The sequence below is a fragment of the Drosophila elegans genome, unplaced genomic scaffold (assembly GCF_018152505.1).
Source record: "Drosophila elegans isolate 14027-0461.03 unplaced genomic scaffold, ASM1815250v1 contig_814, whole genome shotgun sequence".
Classification (NCBI taxonomy): domain Eukaryota; kingdom Metazoa; phylum Arthropoda; class Insecta; order Diptera; family Drosophilidae; genus Drosophila; species Drosophila elegans.
This window is the reverse complement of record NW_024546167.1, coordinates 4,190,875-4,207,067: the sequence shown is the minus strand read 5'-3', so window position 1 is coordinate 4,207,067 and position 16,193 is coordinate 4,190,875. Positions and strand designations below refer to the sequence as shown.

At 45.1% G+C, this 16,193-nt stretch overlaps 4 protein-coding genes across 6 annotated transcripts; 2 read left to right on the top strand and 2 right to left on the bottom strand.

Moving 5' to 3' along the window:
• Positions 1-193: 193 nt before the first annotated feature.
• LOC108134494 (alpha-L-iduronidase) lies at positions 194-6,398 on the top strand. The gene is made up of 4 exons (XM_017254815.2): positions 194-754; positions 808-1,228; positions 1,897-2,852; positions 6,158-6,398. Exons 1-4 carry the CDS (start codon positions 298-300, stop codon positions 6,235-6,237), a joined length of 1,914 nt encoding a protein of 637 aa, XP_017110304.1. The 5' UTR covers positions 194-297; the 3' UTR covers positions 6,238-6,398.
• Positions 3,136-5,221, bottom strand: LOC108134496 (U5 small nuclear ribonucleoprotein 40 kDa protein). Its single transcript, XM_017254816.2, has 3 exons — positions 5,019-5,221; positions 4,815-4,944; positions 3,136-4,096 (listed from the first exon to the last, which is right to left on the bottom strand). Exons 1-3 carry the CDS (start codon positions 5,124-5,126, stop codon positions 3,291-3,293), a joined length of 1,044 nt encoding a protein of 347 aa, XP_017110305.1. The 5' UTR covers positions 5,127-5,221; the 3' UTR covers positions 3,136-3,290.
• A 214-nt stretch (positions 6,399-6,612) lies between the features above and the next one.
• Positions 6,613-10,248, bottom strand: LOC108134493 (coiled-coil and C2 domain-containing protein 1-like). Of its 2 annotated transcripts, none has more exons than XM_017254813.2 (6): positions 10,067-10,248; positions 8,381-9,985; positions 7,896-8,327; positions 7,690-7,841; positions 6,867-7,011; positions 6,613-6,803 (listed from the first exon to the last, which is right to left on the bottom strand). In XM_017254813.2, exons 1-6 carry the CDS (start codon positions 10,121-10,123, stop codon positions 6,684-6,686), a joined length of 2,511 nt encoding a protein of 836 aa, XP_017110302.1. In that variant the 5' UTR covers positions 10,124-10,248; the 3' UTR covers positions 6,613-6,683. The 2 variants fall into 2 exon arrangements, with proteins under 2 accessions (XP_017110302.1, XP_017110303.1); XM_017254814.2 differs by having other exon boundaries at positions 6,867-6,957; positions 10,067-10,247.
• A 388-nt stretch (positions 10,249-10,636) lies between these two features.
• On the top strand, positions 10,637-15,949 carry LOC108134492 (ralBP1-associated Eps domain-containing protein 2). 2 transcript variants are annotated; one of them, XM_017254811.2, is made up of 7 exons: positions 10,637-11,225; positions 11,293-11,697; positions 11,779-12,074; positions 12,172-12,944; positions 13,017-13,456; positions 13,918-14,004; positions 14,159-15,949. In XM_017254811.2, the coding sequence occupies exons 1-7, from the start codon at positions 11,079-11,081 to the stop codon at positions 14,699-14,701; spliced, it is 2,691 nt and encodes an 896-aa protein (XP_017110300.1). In that variant the 5' UTR covers positions 10,637-11,078; the 3' UTR covers positions 14,702-15,949. The 2 variants fall into 2 exon arrangements, with proteins under 2 accessions (XP_017110300.1, XP_017110301.1); XM_017254812.2 differs by lacking the exon at positions 13,918-14,004.
• The last annotated feature ends 244 nt before the right edge of the window (positions 15,950-16,193 follow it).

Below are 16,193 nucleotides of genomic sequence, written 5' to 3'. Positions count from 1 at the left end.
TCAAAGACCTCTGGTTCATTAGACGTTTTCATTCAGCAGAGTTCAAAGGTTAAGCATGACTTGGTACTTCCACTTGACCCACTGTGTGCCATTGCCTGTGACGTCACGGCTTTAGCTTTCGGCTGAGGTTGAGCTCACTCCGACAGATACAGATACACACCGAGAGATAGAGATAGGAGGGAAGGTGAGAGAGAGCCACTCTTATCAGCGGCGGCATCGACAAATCGAAGACAAAACAAACCCGTCGTTAATCCCGCAGTGAAAGTCGAGCACATCGCTCATCACTCATCGCACGGAATGCTGCAGCTCCTCCTGGTTGTGGCAACTCTCGCCAGGATCCATGGCCACTACACAAGCGGCGATGTGGTCTACCACCCAATGCCGCACTTCTGGACGGGCGTGGGCTTCTGTCCCGCCGGCCGGATCGATCACGGAGGGATTAGCTCCGCCCTGGCTGATCCTGGGCTCCGGATCAACCTCCGCCACATTGCCGCATTGCCCGTGGGAGCGGTGACCCACATACGCATTCACTGGCTGCTGGAGCTAATCCAATTCTGGCAGTACGACCCCAGCGGCATTCCCATCTATGATTTCTCCAAGTTCGATGATTTTATTGATTTCCTGCACGAGGAACTGCGCCTCTCACCGGTCTTAGAGTGGATGGGCAATCTGGGCGGGGTCTTCTCGGAAAACCCTCTGCAGCAATCCTTCTACTGGGAGCATTTGGTCAAGACCACGGTTAACCACCAATTGGGTAAGCAATATGTCTCTCCAAAAATTGGGTTTTTTCTCAAACATTCCCTTAAGCCCGACATGGTGCCTCCAGATTGGCTAACTGGCGCTACGAGACCTGGAATGAACCGGACATTCGAGGGTACAACAAACTCAATTTTACGGCTCAGTCGTACCTGGACTACGTTCAAGCCGTGCGTCGTGGTCTGAGTAAGGCTGGAAATCCGGACACCCAAGATGGAAAGCTCCAGCTGCCTATGTATCGGTCATTGCGTGGTCCGGCGGGACTCTTTAAGGACCCCAACAATCATCCGCTCTGCTGGAAGCTGCTGGAGCACTGTAGCCAAAGAGTTGTGTACTGTCCCATCGATATACTCACCTTCCACCGAAAAGGAGTTGAAGGCACTGCCACGGAGATCGTCAACGGTTCGCTGTCTTTAATGGCAAAGATCTACGAGGAGTATCCCAATCTTAAACTGCTGCCGGTGGCCAATGAGTGAGTATTGGAAAATGACTGTCCTTAAAAGTACAAAAAAAAATAGTGAACACTAAATTTATTCCAACACCCATCATAATCAACTTCGTAAGCCCAAAACTTTTAAGTTATTAGCGTATTTTTAATTTGAAAAAATCTGTGATAATATTAAATAAACACTTTATTTAATCAAAAATTATTCATGCGCTTTAAGATATTTTTTTCTTTTAAGTAACCTTTTATTTTGTTTTTATATTTAGTTTGGCTTTCTCTAGCCTTAGTCAGAACAACCACCATCACCACAATTTGAACACAATTGTTCGAAGGAAATGCCCAAGAATGGTGACAATTTATAAGTAAAGTGTAAATTATTAATCTAAATAAATAACTTTTTAGTCCTGGTAAAAGACTAGAGGGATTTTTCAAGAGATGTTAAAAACAAGCGAAATTAAGATTCCTTTTATTACTTCTGCGATACACATGATCAAGTTAAATTTCCCTCAGACCTCCATTATCCACTATTTAATATAATAGTCTTGTTTTTTCGAGAACTTTTAGACTTTGATAATACTTAGACATTAGAAATAAGCTTTAGATTATTTAAAAGTGTTTTTCAATACTTGGATAATGTTGAGGAAATCTTTAGGGTGATATAATAGATTAAATGTAATATCTCTTTAATCTCTTAGCGAAGCTGATCCCGTGGCTGGGTGGGAAACTCCACGGGAGTTTCAGGCGGATGTTCGCTATGGAATTACCCTGATGTCCACGGTGATGCAGTACTGGCATGCCAAGCTCACCGCCGGTACGCTGGGTAGCTTGGAGTCGATTAGTCATGACAACGCCTTCCTGAGCTACCATCCCCATGAGTTCACACAGCGCACGCTTTTGGCCCACTTCCAGATGAACGAGACCAATCCACCGCACTCACAGTTCATCCAGAAACCCGTTTACGCGGCTCTTGGAATGCTGGCGAAATTGGGAAGTCGTGCTGCGGACTTGGAGGTGGTCAACATGGATACCAAGCACAGCGTCGGAGTGCTCCGCACAGTGTCTGGCGGTGTGGGAGGTCCTGGTCAGTACATGGCCACCATATTTCTCAGTCCCGAGAAGGCGGGACCAAAGATAACCGCCTTCCATCACAAGTACACGCTGAACATGTCCATAGCCAATGAGTCGGCCTTCATCACGGAGCTTCTGGTGCCCCAGGTCACGGATCCGTACCACGTGTGGCAGCAGGCGGGCAGTCCAGCGTATCCCAACGCCACTCTAAGGGAAGCCATGCGCAGAGCCCAGACTCCAAGGCTCTACAAGACGGGACCCATTTGGCAGTACAACAGCGAGCTGGTGATCAATTCCGCTAGCATCCCACTGCCCTGGGTGGCACTGCTCCGTGTGTGCTCCGCATCGTGGCCCAAGCTGCGCCGCCCGCAACAACTCTCCATCGTGGAGGTAACCCATCGGGAGGTCTTCATCACCTGGATGGAACATCCCAAGTCCACGCAGTGCCTGCTCAGCTACGAGGTGTGGTTCAAGGAACGCGACAGCCTGGGTCCTTCCGCCGACTGGCAGCTCATTTCCCGCGACTGGCATCTGCCGTATCCGTCGTTTCAATACGCACCCAGTGACCAGGGATCCGTTAATGGTACGTAGTATTAACCTAGATTTCCCAGCAAAATTAAAGTGCCATAAAACTTAGAAATTATTTAAATTGACAATTTAACTCCAAACTGATGCTCTGAAAGTTAAATAACGTTCTTCAAGAAATATAAATCCAATTCAATTATCTTGATTTAGATATTATAATATAATAATAATATTTAGATTTTGAACATTTTTTTGCCTACCGATAGATATGACAAAAACACACACATATCGTACAACACCAAAGGTCCAACGTCTCATACCTTATGTTCAAAAAAGTCCAATTTTTATTTTTCTTTTAATTTATTGACGAAAAATCCTTACGGTTTTGGAGCATCTACAGATAAATCTTATTCCCCATCTCTGCAAAAAGTTACCTGCATATTAAGAGACTGTTCACGAGGGTAGTAATCCTTTCACTCTTTTGACAAATCATCGATCACTCATCAATCTCGCCCAGATACAAGGTCTTGTCGCTGGATCCAGAGAGAATTAGTGGCTCTTTCGGGCTAAAGTCCACGGCATTGACACTGCCATTGTGGCCGGGAAGTTTGTAGAGGATTCTTCTTGTATTTACATCCCAAATGTACACATGTCTGTCAGCGGAACCAGAGGATATTTTATCGCTACCCGGTGACCAAGCGCAGCGCAACAGATTCTTTTCGAAGTTGTGCTGATGGCCCTGGAAAACCTTCACACACCTTTCGCCTGGGGCATAGGGCCTGACATCCCACACCCGCAAGGTGTTATCCATGGCATTCGATAGAACGAAGTCTCCTTCGGGCGACAAGGACATCCCCGTAATCGTATCGGTATGGCCTCGCAGGTGATGCAAGACCGCCTGCTTTCGTATGTCCCAGATCTTCAGTTCATTGTCAATGCCGCCACTGATAACTTGCTCGCCAGTGTCGCCGAAACAGACGGCGGTCACTTGGAAGGGCGACTCCAGGGTGTGTGCAGCGTGCTTCTTTCTGGCATCCCAGATTTTAATGGTGCGGTCATCGCTTCCCGAGCAGAGCAGCTGCTGACCCCTTCGCGAGCCCTGGACGCTGTTAACGAAATTGCCATGTCCCTTGAAACGCCGTTGCCGCTGCCCCGTGACAATATCCCAAATCGCCAGAGTTTTGTCCGTGGAGCAGGTGAAAATGTGCGAGCCATCTGGCGTGAAGTGAGCTTCCATCACAGCGCCACTGTGTCCCGACATGGCCATCACGTTCTCACAGTCATCGTACACCTGCCAGATGTCTGAAATTTAAATTGTTTTAACTATAATACCGAGTTAAAGCAATCATTAGTACTAACAAGAAAGCAAGTAAACTTCGGCAAGCCGAAGGTTATATTCCCTACACAGTATTGCAAAAATTAAAAATTATTTAAAACATCTAAATTTTAAAAATATAAGTTTAAAAACATTGACGATAAGATAATTTTCAACTTAATTATTCGATCGATCGCTATGATATCGTTTTCCGATTTGAATAAAATTAAATGCGTAAGCGCGAACTGTTACTATGTCCAAAAAAAAAGTTACAATTTTTTTTCATTTATTTTTTTTTTTAATATTTCAATTGTTTTTATAGGAGCTATAAGATATAGTCGTCCCATTTTATCCAAATTGAAACCGTAATTGTGAAATATTAAAACATTGCTAAATAACTATAAAAAAAATATAGTTTGCGTAGAAACGGACGGACGGACAGACGGGCATGGCTAGATCGACTCTAGACTAAAAGTATATATTATTATTGCGAAAATGTCTGCTTCACTGCGTTGCAAACTTCTGATTGAAATTATAGTACTCTCTTCTAGGGTATAAAAAGGAAAACAATTTTGCTATTGATTGTTAAATCGAACCGCTAGCATATCAATTTTACCCGGATATAATTGTTAATTGTTTTTAAGGTGTTAGACAACACGCAGACTCCTGTAACCCCCATTTAAGACTTCCTGACGTTTCACTCACATATTTGCCTGTCGAATCCGGAGGAAAGGAGCAACTCCCCTTCCGGATGGAATTCCGCTGTAAAAATCTCGCCTTCATGTCCTTCCAGCTGCATAATGGGCGCCTGTAGGTTGGAGGTGCGCCTCACACCCTAGAATATAAAAATAAACAAGTATTAAACAAAACTCAATAGGGAATTCAGCCTGTGGGTGCCAGTATTCTTACCGATTCAAGGAGCGCTTTATCCCGATTTGTGTATGCCACCAGATCGCTCTTGCTGCGCTTAGCCTCTTGGGCCAAAACTACAGAATTGTTGGGTCTTTTGGTGCCCATTATTGTTTTTATTTGAAAATACTAAAATTAATTCAATTTTTTCAGCCGCACAACAAACCGTGTGGCAGTGTGACCGTAGCTTCAATAAATACCACATGGCTAGGTAACGAGCGCGCGGACGAAGCAGCCAAAGTAGCAACAGTTTCACCACTACCAACATCACCAAACATAAGGGGTTATAGTGGCTAGAAATTTGAAAAACTCGATTTTTTCTTTCAAAAATATGATCCCTAAAAGATTTTTAAAATTCTAATTATTTTAGGAGATACAGCCGATTTTGTGACGTGGCGTTCGAGTCTGTATAAATGTTTCCTAACATTTAAACGCATTTTTCCGAAACAACTTTTTTTATGTGCTTGACATGATATTTCAAGTTCTACCAAACAAATTAAGATTAATTAAGTATTTTTGAAATATTCGAAAAGGTCGAAAATATTTGGTGAAAAACGTTTTCTATTTTCAAGTCGACGCCATTTTTACTTATAAAGAATTTGTTTGATTATTTTTACGATCTCTAGAAAAGTTTTTAATCAGGACGCACCGTTTTATTTTTTTTTTAATTTTGGTTCTATTTTTCTTGTTATTTTTTTGTTTATGTACCCCTCCAACAAATGCTAATTTTGCAATATTTCTATTATTTTTAACGGATGTCAAGCCTTCCAAAGCTTTCGTCTTTGAAGTCCAAAGACCGTACTCGTTTCCTTATTAACTAACTCAACGCCCAAAAACCTATTATATATTCTAAATTAAATAAAAAAAAAACACCAACATGCTGCATCTTTTATATTATATAAATTAGATATACCTTGACTATTAAGGTTAAACTAAATCCATTGCTGGAATTGTCTTATAAACAAGAATTATTTAAAATCATAATACAAATTTGATTTAGTGGACGATAAAAGTAAACACAATTTATTGAATTTGTTTTTGTTAACAAGTCTAATTTTTTCGCATTTGCTACATCCAGAACAACTCCATAAATATTAAAATATGTTCTCATATCCTTACCTTTTTTATTTCTTCGACAGGTTTCTATAAAGTTCGAGGAGTGGATGCGTTTAATGAGACTAGCCCGTTCTCGCAAATAGTCGAATATTTGGAGTTGTAACTCAACAAGTTTATAATTAAAAAGAACATATTTAGGCAAAGTGAAAGCAAACATAATCAGGCTTCGGCCAGGCGCTAGTGGACCTCATCCTACTCTCTGTTTCTCTTGGAATGGACTGACTTCACCGGCACAATCTTCTGGACATGCGCCTACGCCTTAACGCCGGCAATATCTTATATAAATTATATATTATATACATATATATATATATATATAAATAGATATATTATTATCTGTGTTGTGTTCGTAATACATATATGCCAATATCCTGCGAAGGAATCGGCGAAAGCGTATAAAGACCATTTTCATTCCCTGTGAGGGGTATATACAAAGGAATAACTTGCTAACTTAATCGAGAACAACCGCGTTGAGACGTCTCCTAATAAAACAATATATTTTTTCGTTTGCTTCAAGCAAATAACCAATAATCGGAGTCAATTTCCGCCTTAGGTGTCCAAAACCAGCCACTTTTCGTTGATGTGCTCGATTTGCTTGGTAAGAATAGGATTGCGAACACGTATTTTAACCTCCAGTTTACCACCCACTTGCTTGCGGCCATCCATTAGCTATTTGGGAAGGGAGAACAATTAATTTTAATTTCATATGGAATTTTTATATTTAGTACTTACATCGTAGGTATCGTGAATATCACACTTGGTCTCTAGCGGCTGCAGCTTGACATTTACGGTTCCAATCAACGTATCTGATCGCAGGAACCCTCTGAAACAACACAGGGGCAGTTTACGACTTAGTCCACAACAATCTATACTGCAGCTATTTATATGCACGATATGAAACGCGTTGCATTGGATGAGGTTTGTTTGCGATTTGTTGGGATTTTAGGGGTAAAGATTTTAAAAAAATATTTTATTAAAACGTTCCACGTGGAAATCAATGATGTTCAATGGATGTTCATATATGGCGAGATATATGTGTGCCGAAGCCATGGTACTGGTACGATACTGTATACGGGAACAAATAAACATGCTGACTACGGGGGAGAAAATTAAATTGTTTGAAAAACATTTCGGGAAAACTAAATATTAAATAAAAAATAATTCCTAAGCTTAACTAAAAATTATTGAGGCATGGCTTTTCAGTTGCAAAGGCAATAATAAAATTGTTTAGAATTTTGTAGAACACAAATTAATATTCTATCGAATTTATTTGTATCAGAATAGTTTTATTTTAAATTCAAGAAAAGTAGGTTTTTAAAATGACAGTTCTTAGCAGATGTCTACATCTAAAGAGAGTTATATAAATAACTTCATTTACTTTAAGAATAGTTAAAAATAGCTATATTTAAATATATACCATCCTAGTTCGATAGTACTTAAAATGAGCTTGGTTAAAATTATATACCACCTCTGTTAGTCGAGATTAATATGCATGGTAAGCGACTTATTAGGGTTTTAATAGCAGTGCTAAATTAGTTAATTACAGGTAGCTTACCCTCTGGAATATATTTCAAACTTGACGCCATGGCGCTTAAAGATTCTCTGGAACTGACGATTGGCTCGCTGAATGTCCACTTTGAAGCGCTCATCGTAGTCGGGACTGCTGGTGTCCCTAATAACATTGGTTTTAGTCTTAAAAGTTTCTTCCTAAAAGAGAGCAAATTAGTGTTAGAGCCTAAATCATAAAAGTATCAGACATACATTAAGAAGGGGAAACTCTACGCGCACATAGGTATCCACGTCTTTGGGATTGGTCACGTTGTAGTTGATTCCCCGGACCACAACAATTTCCAGTTCACAGTCCGTAAGATCCGTGTTGCAATGGACAATGTTAAAGCTACGCTTTTCATAGTGAAACTTTGGCAATGATTCATTCTTTCGCTTGGTGTACCGCACCAAATCCAAATCCTTCTGCACGGTTAGAGCCAAATTTTCGAACCGATTCATGCCAGCCACATCGCCCATTGCCTTGTGATGATCTCGAGTATTTTTGCACATCATCAGCTGCTTGGCCAGCTGCTCCTCCATGCGAACACCAATTTCGCAGATATCATCGCCCGGATCACATTCTTCGGCGGAGACTATGGCAAATGAGGCTTCCAGATTGTCTCGTTGGGAAGGTGGCACTGGCAGCTGCAAAAGAATAGAAAACTTAGGAATAAATGAAAAATCACCACGAATCTTACAGTGTTCAGATCCACAGGTAATCCGCTGCTGGCTGCATTAAGTAGCGAATCAAATCCTTTGTAGATCTTCAGGTACTCCTTGGCCTGATCAATCTCTCCCGCTTTTTTGGCCTCTATCGCAGCCAGCTTGAACTCCTTTTGACGCTCAAGAAGAAGTTTCATTTGCTGCTCGGCGAGATTGTTTTTCTGCTGGTTGCCAGACGTGCGAGTGGTCAGCTCCTTCGCCTGCGGAGGTGATGGAGCCTTTCGTGGAGCTGTAGGCGTCGTCGTACCGGAACTGGAAGGAGTTCCGCCGGCGGAAGTACTTGCCGTCGCTGGAGGCGATGTAGGGGAAGTAGGCAGCGAAGGAGTCGGCGCAGCTGGAGCAGCATCTCCTGTGGGCAGGGGACCGAAACCGGGTGGCACTGGCAGTTCATCATAAGGCACAGGTTTGCCCGCATTGTACAACTTGATGGCATCTTCGTATTGCTTCACAATCCTTCCAAAGCGTCTTGCCTTTCCGGTATTGTTCTCTGCCTTGGCAGTCGCCTCCACGGATTGGTATTTTTCCAAACGCTGCTGCAGTGCCTCCATCATGTTTGTAGCAGCAGCAGGAGCCGGAGCGGGAGCAACAGGTTCAGGAGCTGGCGCAGGAGTAGGTTCAGCAACAACTTCTGGCGCCGCTCCCTCCTTCAGCTTGTTCAAGAACTCCAGAAACTCAGCTGGCGGAGGCGGCATATCGCTGAGATCGACTTCCTGTCCATCCTCACACATCTTCACCACCACGTCGAACTGCTTGACCACCTTGAGGAACTGAAGGGCAGTAGCAGTGTCTCCGCTTCGCTTCGACTGCAGGGCAGCAGCCTTGTATTCGTTTTGACGGCTGCGCATTTGTGCCACTAACGGATTTTGAGGCGTTGTGGGGGCCACAGGGGTGGTGGATGCAACTGGTGACGTGGGAGTAGGTGGTGCTGGAGCTGCTCGACTCGGAACAGGAGGAGGGGAGGCAGGAGTGGATGGAGCTGGTGGTTCTTCTGCAGCCACTTGAGGAGCCTGACCGCCAGCGGGCTTAACACTGACTTCCGGCGGTATGTCATCCACGTTAATGGACTTGCCGGCTGCTGCTTGCTTATGAAGATCCTGTAGGGTCTTAAGACCCCTTCCAAAGCGTCTCGCCTTTCCGGAATCGCCAGCTGCCTTGGCATTCGCCTCGGCTTGCTTGTACATTTCCAGGCGCTGCTTGATGACACTCAACGTGTCCACAGTGGTAGTGGGCAGGAATGTCTGAACGGGCTCGTCGCTGCCAGCTGGTGGTTGCGCTGCAGGTTCCTCTTCCTCCGCCTCCACTACGCCACCAATTCCGCTCAGCTCGCCCAACAGTTCCGAGTCATGTTCCAGATTGTCATCATCATCATCGTCGTCGTCGCTTACATCACGCAAGCTGTCGGCAATCATTTTGTCCAGGTCACTGGCGGGGACCAACTTCGCCTTGGGCTTGGGTTTTGGTCTGGCTCCTCCTCCGCTGGCAATGGCCGCCAGCTCCGCCTCCAGATCGCTGTCGCCGCCATCGTCATCTCCGTATCCAGCGCTGGGATCGAAGTCATCTGGGATTTCCGTAAGGCCAAACTAAGCAAATGAAAAGAGAGTGAGAGTGATGACTCATAATTAATAAATAGACGAATCTAGTCTGTTTGTTTTTCCTCTTACCTGCGATAAATCGTGTTGCCTTCGCTTTGCTGGCTCTGGCTTCTTTCTGGAGAACATCCCGGATTATTAAAGGACTATTAAATAACTAAAATTGTATTCTGAAGCCTTTCAAATCCTTCAATTAATTGCGTCGCAACCACTCCGACGCAGACAACAATAACAGAATGTTTGTGGGGATCACTGTGGCAAAAGTAAAGGTGACGCAGGAAAACTCAGTGACGTGAGTCACGTCATTGGCGCAGGGCTACTGAAATTTAAAACAGAATAAATCTTTAAAATTTAGCTTTGTACTTCAATTATTGCTTATTAAATGTTTATAGGTCATAACAAGTCAAAAATTCTTTAAACGTCAAATTTTAATTTACATTTCAATATTAAGCTTTAACTTTCATAACGAAGTTATAATAATAATTAATAATCTAATAAGTTCATTTACCAGAAAAGATTTAGCATAATTATAGTCAAAATTTCTAGTCACCTTAAAAGCTGCACGTCATGCAGCGCTAAACTTTTACCGGGAACCAGGGCTGCGGCACAGTAACAGGTACAGGGCTGCATCGCCAGCTGACTAATCGATATCGCAACCTATCGATATCGGAGCCAGCGCACACATAGTGCAAAAGAGTTTGCGAAAAAAAACCTGGACAAAAAGGCAAATTGATTGCGAACCGCGCAGCTTAAGGAAGCAGGAGTTTCCCATCGACCTGTGCCGTGGAGTGTTCTAACCCCCGTAACTGTGGCGGCACCGAAAAGCTAGCGAAACCTTCGCCACTGGAGAGCTCCCATCTTCCACCTCCTCCAACTCCGTCTTGCGGCCAAAAGACAGAAAGGCAGCGCAGAGATTTTGCGGGGCAGCGGGGTCTGGCACTGGCCTGTTGGGGCTACTAGCGTGGAAATACACAAACGGATCGGATCGGGTTCCGGGTCCGGGTCGGAGGAACGGGGCGTGGCTCGCTAACCAGCGGCTTGGCAAACAAACACAACCGGAGGCGGCAACAAGTAGGCAGCAGGCATGGACGTGTCGCTCACTGAAGCGGAGACGCGATTCTACAGTGAGCTGTTCCAATGCTGCGACGTGGAGAAGACGGGCAAGGTGCCCATGCTGAAGGCCACCGAGCTCTTCCGCTCGGCGGACATCGCCAACGATATTGTGATTGAGGTAGGTCCAATTCGAGTGATCGTGTGATCGTGAGTGACTAATTATCTTGGGGGCGCTGGGCTTACAGATCACCGGCCTGGCGGGGATTCCCTCCACGGCACTGCACATCTCGCGCACGCAGTTCTACTCATGCCTGAAGCTGATCGCCGCCCATCAGGCGGCCATGCCGCTGCGCCAGGAGCTGATTTTGGCCACCTTTCCGATCCCACTGCCGCACTTCAGCTGGAAGGAGGCGGTCACGGCTCCGGTGGCCGTCGAAAACGGACTGGCCGCCTTGCCCCCGCCGCCGCCCACTGATCGCAGGAACTCGCTGCGTCGCAACTCGCAGCAGGAGCAGCTGCAGGACACCTCCGATGTGCCCAGCACTGACTCCGAGGTGGAGCAAAACGAATCCGTGGACGAGGCGACGGGCCACGGACGCGGCACGGATGGCAGCGGGCTCGTCAGCAGCAGCAGCCGCGAGAATGTCGGGGTTCGTACTTCTATCTTATCATGTGACATATGCAAATAGGCTAACCAGTGACCGTTCCGCGTCCTTTTCTTATCGCTTTAGCGACGCCGAGGCGGCGGTGCTGCCGGTGGGTCTCCCGAAGCCTGGAGCACCAACAGCGACAGCCCCACACCCACCAACAGTGTGGCCCTCTGGCAGGGATTGCTGGGCGACGAGCACCGCCAGCTGCTGGGCACGGAGGAGGAGTCCTCCGATCGCCACAGCAGCGACGACGAGGACAACGAGAGCGAGCTGGTTACCATCTACGAGATAACTCCGGAGCAGCGCGAGTACTATAATAAGCAGTTCAGAACGGTCCAAAGAGATCCTCATGGACTGCTATCTGGCCAGGCAGCAAGGTAACGATAATACTCTATTGAAATTCAAGTTTTCTATTTATTTTCTTCTATAAACACGAGCAGATAGCTATAACCACGCGTTAATTATTTGTTTCAGAGTCTTTTTCGAAAAGAGCCGCATCCCTGTGGAGGAGTTGCGTCACATCTGGCAATTGTGCGACGTTACACGCGATGGAGCACTGAGCTTGTCCGAGTTCACGGCCGCCATGCACCTGGTGGTTCTGAGACGCAACAACATTCCGTTGCCCACCAGCCTGCCCCACTGTCTGCATCCCAATGTGCTCCAAGCGGCTGTGGCTGGCAGTGGCCAGGGAGTGAGCTCCTCATCGTCAGCTGCGCTGCCTCAGGAGCCGCCTGAGGCTGATCTCCTGCATCTGAACGATGACGATGAGGACGACCACACGGACAATACAATCATAGCCGGCAATCTCAGCGGCGGCAGTGCCAACAGCAAACCGCGTCCCAACGTGCCCAGCGACAAGAACATCATGAATCTGAGCAGCATCTCCACGTCCTCGCAAGCAAGCAACAGTTCCAGGCGTGAGGCCACACCCCAGAATTCGTTGGCCAAGAACCGCAGCATCTCGAACTCACCGAGTGCGGAGAAGGCGGTGGTGGGAGCGGTTTCGTCTACGGCAAATGCTGTAGACGCGAGCAACGCCTCCACCCAGTGGACAAAGTTCAGCGAATCTCCCACAACAAGTGCGGCTCCGTTGCAGTCAACCACTGTTGTTGCCGCCGGAGCAGCCGCTCCTGCCGTCTCTAGTCCCGGGCTGAAGCCAGCCCTGTTCGACATGAAGCGCTCTGCCCAGGACGTGGTCTCCAATCCACAGATCCTGCACCCAGTGCCGCTAAGAGTGACACCCATAGGTGAGTAGAATAATAGGAGTAAACACAGCAATAGGTCGAAACAATATGGTTAATTCCACTTCCTATTTCCAGGCACCGCCATCGCTTCTTCGGCCGAGTCATCCAACGACAACGACAGCGTTGTGGTTCTGCGCGAGGACAGTCCCAAGGCCATCTCTTCGACCGCAGTCAACAATCAGTCATCTGGATCTGCTGTTTCAACCGGAGTATCGGGAGCTAATAGCTCCCATCGCGAGAGCAGCGATTTGCGTGCCATCCAACGGCCTCAGGCCAAAAAGCTGCCGGCTAAGAACAGTGCATTGCCACCGCCACCGCAACGTGAGCCGAGCATCGGCTCAACTGGCCCAAGTGAGCCTTCGGAGCAGCAGCCCAGTTACGTGGCATCATCGTTGGCGTCCAAGAAGGAGCCACCGCCGCTGCCGCCACCGAGGCCACATCGTCATGCGCGAAGCAGCAGTCTGGACTTGAACAAGTTTAAAATGGGCTCAACGGGCGGTGCCCAGCAGGCGGAGGTGAGTTATGGCCCATTGACCAGCAATTTACTTAACTTGTGTGTTTTAATCTGTGTCGTGCTATTTGCCCTGGTGATTACAGCCTTACAGGGAAGAAAGACTTACCCTTGTCTATCCAAGTCCAAAAAGGACTTCTGTTCATTAAGAAACTATTTGTGGTGTTGTCTTGCAAGAAGTTTAGCAATCGTTAAAAACTTAATTATTTTGAAATGAAATTTAATTCAAATTAATATTCAAGGGTCCGTGTGTTACCTATAACCATATTCCTAGATTAAATGGTTAGCACTAGCCATGAAAATGAAAATTGGGTGCAAACATTAAGTAGACTTTGCAAGGGTATCAACAAAAACTTCGGCCAGTCGAAGTTGCCTACTTCCTCGTTACCTTTGTTTGTTGTATTTTATTTATGTACCTATAACCTTTGACATGTATATAAATATGCAAACCCACTCTTTGTTAAGATCACTGCGCAGGCCAGCTTCGATATGCAAACCTCAACGGGGTTTGCCGATTTCACGCACTTTGCCGACGAAGGCGCCGCGAACGTCGTAAGTCCAATCCTAAATGTATGCAACTCGTAAAGCATTCCACCCAAATTGGCCGTAGATCCATTAGTGTCATGTGTCCAAATTCAGTAGCCTAACAATGTAACAGTCCACACAGTCGTATTTCCGTTTTGACTTATCTGTGCTCAACTTAAAGGTGGACGAACAGCAGCTACACTCCTTGCCGCCGACAGCACCTCCGCCGCAGGCAGCAGTGGTGCCGCCCACGAGGATTACACTTCAGCAGGCTCAGCAGCGCGTTTCCGCTTTCGAGGTTTACCGCAAGCCGCAGACGCCGCGCGGATCGCAATCGCCGCCGCAACAGCCACCACCGCCGGCCCCAGCTCTGGGATTGGCTGCCCAATCCGGCCAGCTGCCCAATGCCGAGAGCTTTGAGAAGCGGGTGACCGCCATTAGCGACTCGCTGCGCCACGTGTCCTTTAAGCAGGGACAGGCCAGCACCACGGAGGTGTTGCAACGGCTGCGGGAGCAGAACAACTCTCTGCTCCATCTCTGCAATGACCTAAGCGACGAGCTGTTGAATGTCCAGACACGCAAGGAGGAGATGCGACTCAAGCTAGAGGGACTGAGTGCCGGTGATGCCACTGGACGAACAAGCTCCTCCATATCCGCCCCGGTGACGGCGAATGTGACTGGTGGATCCTCGGGTTCGGCAGGTGCTGCTTACACCAACGTTTGAACAGCGAAAAATAATCATGTTTACTAGGGTGAATCGATTTGTTCAACAAGAATTGGAGCGGAGGAAGCTTCTTTATCTAAGGCCTTGCATCTCTTCTTTTATAATCTCTTAAGCCAAAAATTTAACATTCCTTTTAAAGTGTTACCATGTTTTTTTTTTTTCTTAACTAATTGTTGGACTTATTATAATTTTCCTTAGACTGCCTTTATTAAAACAAATATTTGGTTTGCAAAAATGCTTAAAAAAAATCTGATAGCTAAGTGTATGCGCTATTTATTTTTTCTGACCACTTATGTACAAGTTGAGAAGAACATTGGCTTGCTTTTTTTTTTTTTTTTCATTCAAACAAATCGATCCACCCTTAATGTTTAAAACTTATTTTGTTGTTTCTGTATGTTGCAAGCACAATTAACTAATCGGGGTGTTTACACAGCGATAAGACTGAGCAATCGTTCGAGTAAGCGACTAAAATTTCCGTCAAAATGTCTTTTTTCTAGAGAAAATATTTACATAGTCTGTGGAAAAATAATCACAAGATCAGCAAACTTCTAAATTCCCTGTATTTACATTGCTTACTCAAAAGTATGCTCAGTTTTAAGCTGATAAAAGTCAACCTAATGGAGCTGGTACCGCGTCCGTTTATGCATGGAAATTGCTAATTTAATTTGTAGGCTAGTTAAATCTCAAGAACACAAAACAAATCATGCGAGAACAGCAACAATAATGCCGCCTCTATAGATATTTATGCAGATCAATTTATATATGTATACATATATGTATATGTAAATTAAGAGATATATGTATATGGTATATGCGCTTCTCCTAATTGTTCGCTTGACAGCCACCCGTATCTCACCCTCACACTAGTGATTAATGAAACTGCCACAAAGTGGTCCAATCCCAGCTGTAATATTGCCTGCTGCGAAGGCATTTTTCTTTCCAATTTGCTATTTATTAATGTTTTGTGTATGCCTCGAAAAAGCGTCCCCTTCTATTCATTCCTTCAGTGAAAACTAACATAGAAAACAAAAAGAATCACAAAAAAAAAGAACCTAAAACAAAAAAAAATAATAATAAAAAGCCAGGCTTAATTTTTAAGTATTAGAAAAGTCAAAGGTTAAAAAATCGACAACCAATTCATTTCCTTTAAAGCTTAGCTTAGGTTTTTCAAAAAAGTACATACATATTAATATATTTTCTATCTGTATAGTGTACACGAAAATACAAACTACTACTTGATATTATGTACATTTACCAAAATTTCTTTCTACGACTAAAGAAAAAGAAAATAAGATTGAAACAGGAGACAAATTTAATTTACCCGGACCACTAAATGTGTACGTATATGCTAACTTCGAATTTATCAGATATACCGGCATATATCACTTCTTTTGCATACTTAAACCAGTAGATGTATGAGTTTTTCTTCAACTTGTTAAACATTTTCAAAGATCTACCACATAACACAACACAATCACACGAAAAACGAAAC

Coding starts and splice junctions, on each gene's coding strand:
- LOC108134493 (XM_017254813.2), bottom strand. CDS start 10,123: ATGTTCTCCAGAAAGAAGCCAGAGCCAGCAAAGCGAAGGCAACACGAT. Junction 8,328..8,380: donor TACCTGTGGATCTGAACACT/GTAAGATTCGTG, acceptor ATTCTTTTGCAG/CTGCCAGTGCCACCTTCCCA. Junction 7,012..7,689: donor TTTGAAATATATTCCAGAGG/GTAAGCTACCTG, acceptor GCATATAAATAG/CTGCAGTATAGATTGTTGTG.
- LOC108134492 (XM_017254811.2), top strand. CDS start 11,079: ATGGACGTGTCGCTCACTGAAGCGGAGACGCGATTCTACAGTGAGCTG. Junction 12,075..12,171: donor CTATCTGGCCAGGCAGCAAG/GTAACGATAATA, acceptor TATTTGTTTCAG/AGTCTTTTTCGAAAAGAGCC. Junction 12,945..13,016: donor GCTAAGAGTGACACCCATAG/GTGAGTAGAATA, acceptor TCCTATTTCCAG/GCACCGCCATCGCTTCTTCG.
- LOC108134494 (XM_017254815.2), top strand. CDS start 298: ATGCTGCAGCTCCTCCTGGTTGTGGCAACTCTCGCCAGGATCCATGGC. Junction 1,229..1,896: donor CTGCTGCCGGTGGCCAATGA/GTGAGTATTGGA, acceptor TTAATCTCTTAG/CGAAGCTGATCCCGTGGCTG. Junction 2,853..6,157: donor TGACCAGGGATCCGTTAATG/GTACGTAGTATT, acceptor TTTCTTCGACAG/GTTTCTATAAAGTTCGAGGA.
- LOC108134496 (XM_017254816.2), bottom strand. CDS start 5,126: ATGGGCACCAAAAGACCCAACAATTCTGTAGTTTTGGCCCAAGAGGCT. Junction 4,945..5,018: donor ATAAAGCGCTCCTTGAATCG/GTAAGAATACTG, acceptor TTTATATTCTAG/GGTGTGAGGCGCACCTCCAA. Junction 4,097..4,814: donor CGGATTCGACAGGCAAATAT/GTGAGTGAAACG, acceptor TTTAAATTTCAG/ACATCTGGCAGGTGTACGAT.